Source organism: Electrophorus electricus, chromosome 1 (genome assembly GCF_013358815.1).
Source record: "Electrophorus electricus isolate fEleEle1 chromosome 1, fEleEle1.pri, whole genome shotgun sequence".
NCBI classification, from domain to species: Eukaryota; Metazoa; Chordata; class Actinopteri; order Gymnotiformes; family Gymnotidae; genus Electrophorus; species Electrophorus electricus.
The window spans coordinates 25,586,534-25,602,101 of record NC_049535.1 but is presented as its reverse complement, the minus strand read 5'-3'; the positions used below and the strand labels follow the sequence as shown (position 1 = coordinate 25,602,101).

The window sequence follows — 15,568 nt, the reverse complement described above, 5'->3', positions numbered from 1 at the left end:
CAGTCACAGTTCAGTCCCTGGCCGAAGCCATCTGGGGTGGGACTGGTATCAGGAACAATGCAATTAGTTCAATATACCTTTTTCATTCCCTGTAGTCTCTCTGTTGAGATCACTGTAAGTTTGAGCTTTCGTTTCTGATAGCTGGGAACATGCATATCATACAAGGGAAAGCTTCAGCTGGTAACCAGATACACGTGTTGTAATGGATGTGTTCTTAAAGAAAAAAGAATTACGATCTCTCCTCTGCAGAGATCTACTATTATGCATTTGAGTAGAAAAAGTGTGACAAAAAATGTAACAAGTTCCAAACAAAAAGTCAACAATCCCCTTTATGAAGCAAATATCTAAGTAAGACTGCTTTTCTGAATAGTGAATTACAGAATCACAGTCATTAGGATATAAAAGACAAAAACTGGTCAGCCTGCATATGAGCTCAGCTTTCACTGCAGTGAATCCAGGATCATAAAATCAACAGCCCACATCAAACGATAAAATATTTATTTCATTATATTTGTGAGATTCCCATACTTCTTTCTGCAGAGAAGAGCAAGATCAGAAAACTCTGTGGCAAACAAGGTAGTGCCATACGACAGCTGAGATGGTCAAAAAGAAAAACAGAGACTCAGTAAAGGGAGGATCTTAGGGAGGGACAGACTGCAAGAACAGCCCAAACATCCTTGAAAAGTCAATATCACAGAGTAAACTGAAGCCTCACTCCTTTTTTACCATTCACTTCTCTCCAGATGACTCCAACATACAGTTTTTTGACAAGTCATTGAGGTTAATTCACAACAGGCGAAACACTGTTGAAGTACTGCGTGAGGTAGATAGAGTTATTTGTAGCTAAACAAAACTTTAGCTACAAATCAAACACAGTAGGGAGAGAAATCATAAGTCTAAATCTCATGTCATTAGGACCAGTGAGAACTTAAATGCATGTCTATAGGACATTTGTACAGTGTACCTATACATTTGCTTAAGTGGCATCTCAACTTCCAGTCAGTGATGTAGTAAAAAGCATCCCCTCCTCCACCTGCAGCCCTCCACACATCAGTAGCCTCAAGGAACAGTCCTGTGCTTGGAAGAGATAAGCCTGTGTGATGAAAGCACCTGCTGTTTGGAGCTGTGTGCGTGTGTGTGTGTGTGTGTGTGTATGTATGTGTGTGTGTGTGTGTGTGAGTGTGTGTGTGTGTGTGTGTGTGTGTGTGTGTGCGCGCGCGCGCGCGCACCCATGTGGATGCACAGGCTGACGTCTCGAGTAACAGATTGGAAGAATGCAAAGTGTTGTTCTTCACGGTGAGAAAGTGACACTCAACACTCAAACATGGACTCTGGTAGTGGAGAAGGGCGAGGCCATGCCCCATCCGGTACAGAACAATGTGTTTAGCCAATCAGAGGAGGGGAGAGGGCATGAGGACTGGGTGGCGTGGGAACAGAAAGAGTACTGTGGAGAATATTTCTACCCGAATACACCAGGGTCAGGGTCAGTTCAAGTTCCATTCTGACAATTCAGGGTATGTACTTAAATCTGAGTTCAATAACTAGAATCCCCCCATAAATTTCTATGGAGATGTATCAAATTTGTTTATGTAGAGAAACATTGAATCAAATTAATATTACTCCATGTTGTTAAGCTTTAGAATTAGAAAGTCATACTCAAATGACTAACAGTGTAAGTTAACTTGTCATATATCCGGTCTGTAGGAGATTTAATAAGCGTAGAAGGCCATGTGTAAATCACATGTAATAGTTGATTTGTGCAACACTACAAAAACACTTCTCTGCAATCAGTAGACTGAGTGAGTCACAGTTAGCCTAAAAATATCTCCTGTAGGAAAGAGTCAATGCTGACAGGACCCACAGGCCTTTGCTAATATCCTGTGCACAGCACAAGCCATCTATAGGCTTTGTTCATAGATTGATAACTAAACTATATCCTATATGCCATAAGACACTGGTCTGCACCAGTGGTGTAGATTTCATTTCAACTTTGGAAGGGATAGTGCTCACACGCCCCCCAAACCTAACACATCATAGGAGTAGAGTGAGTAGAAATTATTGGGGAGGAACATGTCCCCTCCCCCCCCAAAAACACTATGCCTATGGTCTGCATAGAAAGCATTATTTCCTGAACCTCCCTGCAATTCAGTCTGCTTCATGTTTCTATTAGTGCACACACCAATATCAAAAATAATACCTACAATATAGAATCATAAATAACAAATGTGCTACATAATATCCTCTAACGAAATAAAAATGTGGTGTTATTTCTCTCAGAATATCATCTGTGTAATCAGCAGGTCCACTATGAGGAGAACGAACCTTTGCTGCCCAATCCAGTCCTGAACTGTTAAACGAACTGTGTGAAGAGGGTATCTTATACACACTCACAAGCTAATTTATTACAAACATTTACCTCGTTCATGCCCTTTCTGGCGCACCTGTCTCATCATTGCATTTTATAAGTGTACAGGTACAGACCCTATTCAGCACTGATCAGTTTCTGACAACAGGAATGCCTGACTCGAGATTATTTCATTGGTGGACCATTCTCGACACAGCACTAACACCAACATGGCAGTGTGGGTTGAGCCAGTACTTGTTTAACAGGTAAAGAAGTGTTGCTGGAGTTCTTACATATCAGTCTGCTCTCAAAGATAGCCGGTGAATAGCAGTCCTGTGGTTAGAAACTGACCACTGACGAAGGGCTATTGCATTTTCACAAATTATGCATAGCTATAGGGTATAACTGTACTGATCATCTATAGCGTGTTACTAATAAATGACTGGGGAATGTATTAGCAACAGGAGTCACCTGTAGATCAGGGGTCACACTGAAGGAATACCTCACCTATCACTGTAATGTTGCTAATACAAATGAGATCATGCACACTGGCCCACACAAGTCTGTGCCACTCACATTGAACTTCTGAGCTGATGATTAATGTCCATGTGTCTCATATTGTAAGATTATACTGGTCCTGAAATTCAACGTTAAGTTACGATATTCACATTCAGATATATTTACACCTGTTCATATAGTTACCACAATTTTGGATTTAATGCTGGACTACATATAAATAGAAACTTTAGAAGAAACACTTTATATTGTGCAATATTCACATTATAACACCAGTCTAAACGGTATTAGTGCAGGTCTCTAACCATGCCAAATAACTACTTGCATCCAATTATTTTGCACAAGGTCATGTAGTTTCTCTAGTGGTGATGCAGAGAGCCAAACTATCATCTCAAGACAGGATAATAAAAACCTTTCACCCTTTCTGAATTCCATTTCACTGTTTAATTGTGCTACAGAACACCATCACTATTTCACAGTTCAACTGAGAGCTTGTGCTGCGTTCATCTTGTTTACTCTCAGAGAGAAGAAACAGAGAAGGAATGTGCCGGAAAGGAACTGGCGCTGGGCAGGAGAAACAAATCCATGGTGGATCTGTGGTGTCATATATCTACATCACATAGACACTAGTGATATGACCAGAATGAGTGCGTGCCCTCTTTGAAACACACACACACACACACACACACACACACACACACATACACCCACACACAGACACGCCTGCGCACAAACGTACGTACGCACACTGAACTCTGCTGCTGCTGCTTTATTAGCTCCATGTGTTCCATTAGCGCTGGTGACATTTATGAACTCTGAAAAACGAGTCCGCAGTTTAGGCTCAAGTTTAGCCTCAAGCCTCAATTCCTCCTTGGGACAGGAAGTGCTGGAATTCTTGGTAACCTTAGGAGTCAGGCTGCCATAGCAACAATGAGCAGGGCCCACATGAAACATTGCATAAAGCTCATGGGTTGCCTGTGCAATGAACCTCTGCATCACCACCTGCGCAGGTCTGAACCTCTCTGCTAACGTGGCCTCTGAATGAAAAACTGCAAAAACATGTTGCATGTTTGAAGAAAACAGCTTGCAGCTAAGGCTCACAGGATGAGACAGATTTTCTTCAAAGCAACAGAAAAGACCCAAACAGAGGGTACGGCATCCACTTCCACAATACCATCATCATAGCTTCCTCCAAAGTGAAGAGTGTCTCTTGACGAAGCAAACTCACACTTGCCTACATTCCCTGTACCATGATACGGAAAGAGTTATTTACTGAAGTGTCAATTCTCAACCAAAATATAGTTAATAAACATAGGAACTGCATATTTAAGAGCAAAATGCAAACCAAAGATGTGTGTTGGTGAGCAGTTAACCAGTGTCTGCTCCTGGAGTGAGAGAATTAGCCCTGAGAGGCAGGAGGGTTGCAGGGCAGTAACAGTCTGGCTGACCTGCTGCCTTGCTGGTGCTGCCATCGTAGTGGCAGGACTGGAGCGTCGCCTCCAGTCCTGGTGTGTGTACAGTCCAGCGTACTGGTGTGTACAACTCATCAATTCATGCCTCTCTCTCCAAATTCTGATCTTCCCATCAGCTTGGTGCAACACAAATCTGCATTCATATGACCAGGTGATGTTTTTCCACTGCTCAGTGATCCAATTTTTTTGCCCTATTTTGCCCACTGGAGTCTTGCTTTTCTGCTTCCCTTGGACAACAATGGCACTCAAACTGGTCGTCTACTGTAATAGCCCATCCATGCTAAGGAAGGACAAATTGTGTGCTCAGACATAGTAGTTGGAGGACCAGCAATATATGCGGTGGCAATTGGCTTGATTGTGCATCACCTGTTCTTCAGAACGATTCTTGACATCCTCTTCTGACTCCTTTTGTCGATTAGTTGTTTACATCCACAGGATCCCCTTTCAATTGATATTTATTTCCTCAGTCACAACATTCTTAGTATACTTTCAACCCCAGTGCACAAGAAAACCCCACAAGGTTGTCAGCTTTTGAAATACTGGCCCCAGTTAGTCTAGCACTGATGACCATGCTTCAATCAAAGTCGCTCAGATCACTCAATTTTCCCATTCTTATGTGGATTCACACTGAAACTGATCAATGGAAAACATGCTTACCTGATTTTTCCAATTGTGAAAGGACAGGTGTCTCTAATAAAGTGGCCATTCAGTATATGTACACACATACATACACACATGCCTCCCAGGATACCCAGACATAACTCCCTACACCATGTTCCACAGACAGGGGGACCCATTTCCTGTTTCACTAACTCACTCAAATTATTTGCTAAGTCTGCTACCCCCTAAACCTCATAGTAATAAAGTACACTAGAAAACACAGCTGGGATAACTACCCCACTCAAAATAATAGACATACACTTTTTTGTAAGAAGTGTTACATACTCAAATGAAATGTACAATCCTTAACCATATCTGAATCCAATTACCTAGGCATCAATTAAAAAAAGTGTTTTCTATTGGGATGTATAGGTCCAGCTCTTACCAAACCTTTACATGGATGCTTGCATGGGGGGCATCACATGCAACCACTATCTTAGACATGTCATTCCGTGTGTCAAATAGTATGTGGCATTAAATGTGTGGAAAGAGCTTAATTTTTAAAATGTGTCTTATTGGATTTTTCAACACAGCTAATGTACCTACAATTAAACTTTAACTGCTCCATCAGCTATGCGCATTTACAGTATAATGTTATTTCTAGGCTCCACTTTGTTCTCAATAGACACTTTTCCATAGGTTTTCAGTCTCCATTTCTTTTTGCCACTTTGGAATGATTCAGCAGAAATACAGCCAGTAGTTCTAAACTTCTGGCCCCCAGCTCTGAGCCCTTTTACACGGTTGGCAACAATAGCTTGTGCCTTTCCAGACCCCAGTCCATTCTGCACACACAATCATTCACTCATTCACTCTCTCTCACTGACTCCACTTCAGGGAAATTCAGAATAATTTCTGCTCAGTTGGTTTCATAGATAAATTTAATCTGTGTCTAGATATATTAAAACTTGTCTAAAACTTGTGCCCTAGTGACAAAGCACAGCCTGCTGATGGTTGGCCTTTACATGTTCTTCTGTATCATTAATCTGTGGTTCTAGTCCTGTGCACCACCACATAACAAGAATGCTGAACTAGGATCAGCTTTTAATTTTCATATCCAAAGGAATGAATGTATGTAGATATGAAGCATCTGTTCCTACACTGATAACCTTATTCTTAGGCTTTAACACATACAGGCATTTAAACCAGCTCTTGTGGTTGTGGCACAGCAAGAGAAACACAAAACACAAAAACACGCACACGCATGTGCAACACAAAAATTCAACACATGCACACTGAGCTATGACATAGACTGTTGACAGCATTTGTGTAGAAACTGGGCTGAATTATGCTTAGATGTTGGTAAGAGGAGAGTAAGTGAAAGCAGATGTGGGATGGACATATTAAAAAGAGACTGAGGGAGAGACCAATCCACAGATACAGCGGCTGCAAGACTTAAACCAGACGACTTCTGCAAAGAAACTTCCTGTGTTTCAAAGTGGACAGCCTGTGTTTTAGAAGATGCCTCAAAACAAGACAGAACAGATCTTCACCTTCCTATGATGACTATTTGTGAGTGTCCATGCACTGAGGGAGGTTGTTTGAGAGTGCATGTGAGCACCTTCACCTCATTACAATACAAATAATTTTCTTGGATTTTTATTTTCCTAATAGTACCATGCATTACTTTTTACCATGGGCACCTACAAACATTTTAATTTGCACTCTTTTAATTGTGCGCTACGATTTTTTTTATGAGTCTTCCCAATTATAAGATTAATTATTCAGTGTCACAGAGTTAATGTGATGACCCTGGGGTGACTTTAACCTCAGAACTGGGCAGTATGCAGTTCTGTAAATCATCTCTGAAACAGATGAAATCATCTTTAAAATGATGTTTAATGCAATAACGGCGGGGAGTACAACTAGTGCAGCAGATAAATCGGAGGTCAAAGCCTTATGGAATGCTAGCAAATCAAGCATCGGCTAGATAAACAAAACTTGATATGAATGATGATATGAATATGAATGAATCTACAGCATGACGTGTGTGCTTCATCACTCATACACCCTTACCTTTGTGACAACACCTACCTACACTGTGAGGGTGGTGACCTATATTCAAATCAGCTGGGAATCAGTCAGTGATTACTCAGACATTTGACAGAGTACTGACCACAGTCTTTTTAGAGTGAATATGGCTGCACCCTGGATAAGCACCTAAGGTCAGATGTTGAAAGCTCAGTGTAGGGCAGAAGCAAACCTAGCCCTGATTGTTAGCAGTTGCAATTTAGGGCTATGTACCTTCTTTCCAGCGTGTGATGGGGACCTCCTCCTGGGCTTTGGCACCTCACCAGTCAGGGCGGCCGGCGGGCTGGACACAGAGCCATTCTCCCGCTTGCCAGGGGGTGGTGCAGGGGAGGGGCTGACGTTGGTGGCCATGTCCTCTGTGCAGGTGAGACGCAGGCTACGCAGGCACTCGTCCGTTTGGCGATCCACCACCAGCAGTCTGGTCTCGTCCTCCACCGCCTTGATCCTCTGCACCACCTGAGCACGGGTGGGGGGCATCATGGACACACAACAAACATCAAGGCCTGGCCTCAGCAACACCCCACTCCAACAACACTACTTCTTACAGATTTGTGGAAGGCCCCCAGAACTCAAGCTTTCTTACTGGTGATGTGCAAAATGTTTATTTCACCTCCAGGAGTAAAAGAACAGGATTTAAAAGTTGCTTATTGCATGTTCTCATTAACTAGTTTGAACTCTGCACTTCTGAATGAAACATAACAATGAATATTTATATTCAACATTAAAGTTCACAAGCCTATAGGTAATTTAATGCACTAACTGCATGGAAAACCCAACTACATGAACTGTTTAGTTGGTGTAATTATTGTTCTGCATCATTAATAGATGGCCAGCATGCCATCCAGAGAGCAGAGAACTCTTGTTAGTTAGAGGGATGACAGCACTTGTGTCTGAGGATGCATTTGACCAAAAGAGTTTGGATGCTATTTAAGCACCAGCAGTTACTGTCTTTATTTTATATATATATTTATTTTTGCTGGTGATGACGTTCTATGTCCCATACAGTGAGTCACACAGGCAACCAGATATACAGCTCGGAAAAACATGTCAGAAAGAGTGTGCCGGGGCTACAGTGATTAACTATCTCAACCTAAGTTCTGTATCATGTTTATAGCGGAATTCATCTGAAGCTACAATTCAGCAGGGTCACATTTAAGTTCTTGTACGGAACTTCAAAACACAAGCATGCTAAGCCTACATTCTGGTGTTTAGCTCCTTTACAATGCAGGAATCCTTATGTATTTAATTAAACGTTCGCACATTTGTGTGATGGTGACATAAATGTCTGTTTAGGTTCTTCTGACTTATTTGGAAAGGTAGCGTTTTTAAGTTTAAAGCCAGTGTTTATCCTGGATAAAGGAAAAAATACAATGTGCCAAACTTTGTGATGCTGGGAAAACCAATATCTAAGACTCTTGTCACATTTTGAATGCGCACCAAAACTCCAAGACATCAACGGCCTTGTAAGTAGAACCCAAGTCACCCAGTTAAAACATAATAATAAACAAAGATAGCAGACGTGACGCATTTCAAACTGTCGTCACAAACTACTTGAATTCTAAATATCCTTTAGTCAGCAATTTCATTGCTGCTCCAAAGACAACGCGCGTACTGCTTGTGGTTTTCTAAAATATTAGGAATACTTCAGTACCTTTGCGTTACACTCGTGCCCCAGATCATTTTAGACCTGTCCTTTAAAACTAAAACATTTATAAATGACATATACATGTTTCCCAAGCTTTAAATAAGTTACTTTTTGTTACTAGTTTGAATGAAACCTTATCATGATGTATACAACTAATCGGTTTCAACAGAACGTTATATTGTTAATGGTCAGTGGGAATAGGTAGCACTTGATGTCTACTCACTTGATGGTGGGTCTCTCTTTCCACATTTTCACCGTTTACCTCGACCACACGGTCTCCCGCGCGCAACCCCGAAGCTTCAGCGGGCGACCCGGGTTCCACTTTACGAATATATTGTCCGCTCTTTCCTTTCTCTCCATGCAAATGAAACCCATACCCATTCTCCGCCTTTGTCATACAACATAGCCGAGGTTTTAGATCGCTTGCCATACTTTATTCGCTTCGACATCCAAAGTCTTCACAGATCGAAAATGTGTATTTTCCAAAAATAAAGAGTATTCCAAAAAGACATGAGCACAAATGGCTCACACTCAAACCAGCATTCTCTTCGTTGGGGCACCAGCGGTCTTTTCTGAGACTACGGTTTAGTCTGCATCACAACAAACGGATAAACATGTCACTTCTCTTTTTCATAATTCCTCAGAATGGAAACTCTAAGTTTTTGGCTTGCTACGGATCAGAACGCGCACAAAATGGGACCCTATTGCGCAAGACACTGCTTGCCCGTATCCAGATCGCCCAACTGCTTTTTCCCCGAAAGTAGAACTATAATCTTTGAAAGTATATAAATTGCATGTCAGTTTTATCGAAAAGAACCAAGATAGCGCCTGTACAACATGACAGAAAGAGCAACAGGCACTATCCACTGTCCCGACTTCCATCCATATTCGCCGGCGGCGGCTCCGGCGGTGGTGATGGGGAGGGGAGGGGAGGGGAGGGGAGGGGAGGGGGTGTCCACCTCTTCAGTGAACGTGAAGCCCCGGAACGAATGAAATCGGTCGTAGCTTTCTGAAGCTTGCGCTAGCACCGCCCTTCAGCAAAATTTCTGGAAACAAGCTTACTCACTGGGCTGCTTGTATGTTTGCCTCTGAACATGTAACGGGTATCATGTCTTTTTTATTGTTTATTTATTAAAAAGTTACCAGGTGTCATACCCACAGTTCTGCGTTTATTCCAACCATATGTAAAGAAAGCACCAATAAAATGTGTATGACATACGCATGGCATCATTTTGGAAGGATTTCCATCAGGATATGACTGTCACCGAGAAATTACGAGTGCGCCAATAATGCGAACATAATGCAAACAATGCTGCCCCCTTTTGGAAGATTTTTTAATATGATGAGAATATCAGCGTTATTAGGTTATAATTGATTTATAAAGTGAAATTAGTATTAACAATGTTGTGTATTTTGCAAAAATATTAAACATATAGTAGCTTTGCTCAAGTTAAACCACATAAATAAATGGGTTACATTTTAGAGTTTAAAACAGATTGGTGAATAAACCACTACACCAATATAAATTATCCCAACGAAGGAGTGTATTGCACAAAGTTAAAATCTCCATGTTTCGTCCAGCCAACTGCTGCTATACTGCTCGATAAGAGAATCAAATCTTATTCATGTACCTCTGGTTCACCAGACTTTAAACAAATTTTTCCATAATCTGCTAGGAGTCTAAACTATTGTTCAGGAAGACCACCTGTATTGGACACCAGAAAGGATGCAGCAGGTCTGTGAGCTTCTTTAAAACTAATCTAAAAAGTTAAATCATCATTATGGAAAAAAAGCTAAGTTTGATTGTTTTAACACTGGCTCACGGCACAGCTGTTTCCAATCACAAGTTTCAATCGTGCACTAAATACTAACAATCCAATATTTCTTTTGAGTTTTTAGTACTTTCATTAAGTGTTGGCAATATTACGCATTTTATACATGCTATCTGTATACTGTATAAATTCATTAAAAATGAGGGCTTAGCTGAGATGCTTTCATCTACTATTATAAGTTTTATATAGACACTGGGAATTAACTCAGTGAAAGAGCTTATTTGATCTGTATGTATATGGAAATGTCATATGGCTATGTCTTTTGTCAAAATATGATGTAAATAAATGATAGCAAATCACAGATTTCAAAGGCTACATTTAGCCAGCAAGATGAAAATCAGATATCCTTGTTTACCTTTTCTTATTTGATACCTGGGATAATTTGCATAAAAGAATAATTACAAAGTTTAGAGTAAAAGGAAAAGATCAAATGCATATCAAATTTAAACAAATCTACAAAAAAAAAAAACAACAACAATTTTTGTAACTCTTGTAGACTATCTCATAACAGGTTGCAAATTAGCCAAGTGACTTTTACAGTTTTCTCATCAGGTCAGTATCAAGTTAGTACAGCCTTTGTCTGTTCTGTGGGCAATGCCAAGCCTTGTTTAATATTCCATTCATGGAAACATTTGCTATCAGGTATATGTCACAGTGCTATGCCACAAATATGTTGTTATAGACAGCTTTTTCTTGTGTTTGTAGCAATTGATTCAAGCCTTTCCTCCAGTAGGGCTCAGCACCGGGACACAACACCCACCACCTGCAGTTGGATTGCCTGGGCCAATCTTATCTGCCTTCTCTTCAGATGCCTGTACCTGGAGGGTGTCGTTCTTGTGCCCAGCTTCACAAGCCTGCTCACTGCACATGCTGCCATCTTCTTTTCCCAGAGAACTGGTCGGATCAACGTTTTTGTCACAGTTTACCAGCATGTTAATGATATGCTCCATGAAAGCATTGTGGGGGTGATGCCAGTTGCTGGTGGAAAGCAAAGCTGATGGCACAGGTGATCCCAGAGGTTTGTAGAACAAACTATTGTATCACTTGAAAGGCTGGGTCATATTTCTCCGTGCCCTTTTTGTTCTCATTGATGGCGTCCTGTTCAGGACCACTGAGGTGGAGACAGGACGCAATTGCCTTAATCCTAGCCTGGGACATCACTATAACAGTGAGCTAAAACTTGAAAAGCATTCTGGTGCTCCAGTAATCTTCAGTAGTCTGCAATGCTTGTTGCCTTCATCACCCCTGTGTATAAGGCCGATAAACTTGTAAAACTCCTTCACATTCAGCCCTTTTAAGAAGTGTGGTCCTTTTGCTTTTAGGGCATGTTTATTAGTTTTCTGCATGAGTGTGCCAATGATGTATGGGCTAAAGAATAACTGAAGGATGTCAAATGGGGATCATGATTGGGACTGGCAAATCTGCACTCCAGTGTTTGCCTTTGGCCTAAAATGTAGTGAGGAGTCCTCCACTATAACAGATTTCTGTGTCTCTTGAACAGCATAAAAATGTTCCTATTTCTGGGCCTCTACCTGGCAAAATCTGACTGATCAGAAATATTTACCCCCCAAATATATAATACATATAAATATTTATGTTATCATATTTTTTTTTAAATCAAGGTACATATAGTGTTATTTACTAGCATATAAACATTAAACAAACATAAACAAAATTGTACACTTCAGTGACGACAGGGGTGACAGGCAGCCTATGATGGCAGTTTTGCTGTGACCAGTTAAAGAAACTGCCTGCTGGTGACTGGTTGTTGCTAACTGGGATTGCATGGGGTACTTATGAATGATGTAACAGGCTGTGTTGGACACACCCAGAAAACATAAGAGTAGGGCATGGTATCGTTTAGTCTTGTGCTGATCAGAGACATCATTAATTACAATTGGTGTGGGAACAGGGAACATGGCTAATAATCCTAGTGGCCATCCTTTTCTACTCCCTCTGCTTTGCATACCAAAAACAGCTGTGTCTCCTTTATTGTTTTTAAATGAGTGTCACAAGCTTCAGTTCAAAGCACTGAAGACAAAAGGTTAGGATTTGTGCCTTGGTTAATATAATTGTAAGAAAAAGTGTGAACACTTTGGAATGACCTGGATTATTGTATGAATTGCTCCTGAAATGTGTTTTTACCTTCATCTGAATCAAATAAATAAATACACTCTTAACAAATACTTTGCCATATCTTTAATAATCAAGTCAAAAGTATATAGGCTAATCCAAAATATGCAGGCATGCATTCTTCTGTTTCTGGCTCTGGGTGGGACTGGACTGGGGCTATGGTTTGGCTGCTTCAAACAAGTCCTTCATGAGCTGCTTAAAGGATGCCTTCTGTGCAAGTAGCATTGAGTTCAACAGCTAGTTGTACAAAATTAAAACTTGCAACAGCTCGGTCCAAGAAATGCTGAAAGATTCCCTGTGCCACGTGTCTTATGGAGGAAGCAGCACTGACTGATTAGAGCATCTTACAGGTCTACTGCACTCTTAGGTTTATTGTAGTTCAGCACCGCTCCAGGATGGGAATATTTTTCCCAGTTCAAACACTCTGGCTGTCCATCACCCTTCTTGTGATGGTTTTTCCTCATGAAACATTCAGACGAACACAAGAGCACTTTACTTGGTGCCTGTCCATTTCACAACCACCAAGCCATCTGTTCTTTATGCCAGAGGTTTTTCATCTCCACTGTCTTAGGGAGGTCATTTTCTTTTGTAGGTGTAAAGCCCATTAAATCTGTTACATCCATCATATTATATGCACCAGTTTGGAGCTGAAACACATGTCCACCGTGTTCCTGAGTTCCCAACAACGACATTACACAACAACAACATTTTTAACTGAATTACTTTGTCTACTAGCTTAGACGCTTATCCTATATTTAAAAAAAAAGCCAGGCACATAAAGATTCCCGGTAAAACCTGGCCAGCACAATTTATATTCAGAATGAGTTTATTTACTGTTTAAAACCAGTACAGGCTGGGATTCTTTCTTTTATATACAGAAGTCTTTGGGGAGGTATGATGTTTTACAGGAGGGCACGAGTTCTTCACAAAAGCTGAACTTAAAGAGAGAGTTACACCTTCCAGTCCCCACCAGATGTTTTCATCAGTATTATAGTCACAAACATGACAGAATCATTAAATGGTCAGGAATCTGCCTCTCAACATTACTGAAGAGGGGAATGGAAATTATAACCAAGCTTTAGTAATCAATGCTTCAGTAATCAATCACATCTTTTACTTTGATAAGGCCCCTATAAAAAAAGGAAAAGAAAATCAATGTAGTAATAAAACCTTCACCCACTTATATTTTGTCCTGGGACTAGATGTCTTTGTTTAATGTCTTTGAACAATGCAGCTAAGAAACTGAAACGATGGGGGGGGGGGGGGGTATTTGGAATGTTATAATCTTTAGCCCCAGACATTTGCTCAGGTGCAGTTTTAAGTTTCTGTGGGGCCCAATCCCCATCAGACATGCTGTGCCATGTATCACTGTTCTCCACTATGACAGGAACACTGAATCTCTCCTGCAGCCTTTCTGTGTACTAACAAATGTGAGGCAAGACGAGGACTGAGCCTTTACACCATAACACTGCTACTGGTTTACAGTGGTACTAAGGCTGAGGAGCTGGTTTTGTCTCTTTGATTCCTCTGAAGTGTGAGATGAGCCCCTAAGGTGGAGAGAGGTGGAAGAGGGTGCAGGGTCCTATGCCCTTAACTGTTTCTGAGCAGGTGAAGGTTCTCAGTCTCCTTTACAGATTTGAAAAATGAACAAAAAACAAAAAAAACAAAACTTTGCGGCTTACCTGCTAATCAAATACATATAATAAAGTCAGGAGTTTTCCATAATAAACTTGTTTTGGTGCAGACATGCACTGTCAGACTTGAATGCACTGTCGCGAGGTGACGTTGAAAACTATGCCACGTGTCATTGTTTACAGAACTTCAAAATCGCGGATTGCTTGATCTCCGTATATGAACCCGTATTTCGACTTTCCTGCTATATATTGTTAATTTATAGTACTTACGTGTGCCATGACTGTTTCGTGTTTAATCTGCAATTACTGAAATAGTATTGCGTTACAGATACCGCTAGCTATCCAGCTAGTTATCCAATAGGACATGAATAGCTAACCCAAGCCAGCTAGCTCCTATTTTACCGTACCTTTGGATAACTTTTAGGTCAAATGCGCCACTTTCTATACCAGCGTGTGTTGCCAAAATATGTCGCTTTTACTAAAGGTTCATATTCATCATCTTCGCATCGTATTCTTGTAGACCTATATAGGCAACGTTTAGCCATTACAAATATCGGTAAATTAAACTGTAGATTTATTACATAAGATACACTGTTTGCGTTGGATGAATTAGTTGGTTCTAATAAGTTCATATAAAGAAATGTATAACTCCATTTTGGTATTAAATTAACACTACAGCAAAACCAGTAGTTTTGTTAAAATGAAAACAATGTAATGAAAAACTAGATTATCACTAAAAAAAAAATGAGCACAATTAATGCTCCTCAAAAGTGAAAATAACGAGTAAAAAGAGCATATATTAATGATTAAGTTACATATACTTGTGGCTATTTACGACTACGTAAAGCAATAAAGCCAAACAGCTATTTAAATAAGGATGTGGATAGGGTAAGGTTTTTACTGTTTGATAGCTTCACAATAAGACAGTTCTTGATGCAAATAAGTCCATGTCTTTTTTGAAAAACATGCCTTTTTTTCTTTGCACAAAGACAATACCTTGTGTTTTTGGCAACACTGTAAGTCACCAAGACTCTGCCAAGACGACTATAGTGTTTTCTGACTGGCTCATGGACGGAAAGGCATGGGCTTCTTTGAGATCATGTCAATGTAACCTCTACACAGAATGGTACATGAGCTTTCAGAGCAGCATCTTGTCTTTCAAAAGACCTTTTTCCCCCTAGAAATACTTTTCATATTCATTTCATCAAGGATCTTTGGACCTAGGGTCTCTTCAGATACTCAACAATAATACAGGGAACGGATACGTTCACAAAGGCTGAAAATCAAACAATTTAGCTTTGCTA

At 40.5% G+C, this 15,568-nt stretch overlaps 1 protein-coding gene across 4 annotated transcripts in view; it reads right to left on the bottom strand.

Moving 5' to 3' along the window:
* LOC113575188 (Na(+)/H(+) exchange regulatory cofactor NHE-RF2) overlaps positions 1–9,563 on the bottom strand; it is a 29,668-nt gene extending 20,105 nt beyond the window's left edge. For all 4 annotated transcript variants that reach the window (XM_035527796.1, XM_035527805.1, XM_035527799.1 and 1 more), the window contains exons 1-2: positions 8,889–9,563; positions 7,234–7,476 (exon numbers count right to left, since the gene is read on the bottom strand). In XM_035527796.1, the coding sequence (XP_035383689.1) occupies positions 7,234–7,476; positions 8,889–9,095 (450 nt within the window). In that variant the 5' untranslated portion in view covers positions 9,096–9,563. The remainder of the gene's footprint in view (positions 1–7,233; positions 7,477–8,888) is intronic.
* Between the last annotated feature and the right edge of the window lie 6,005 nt (positions 9,564–15,568).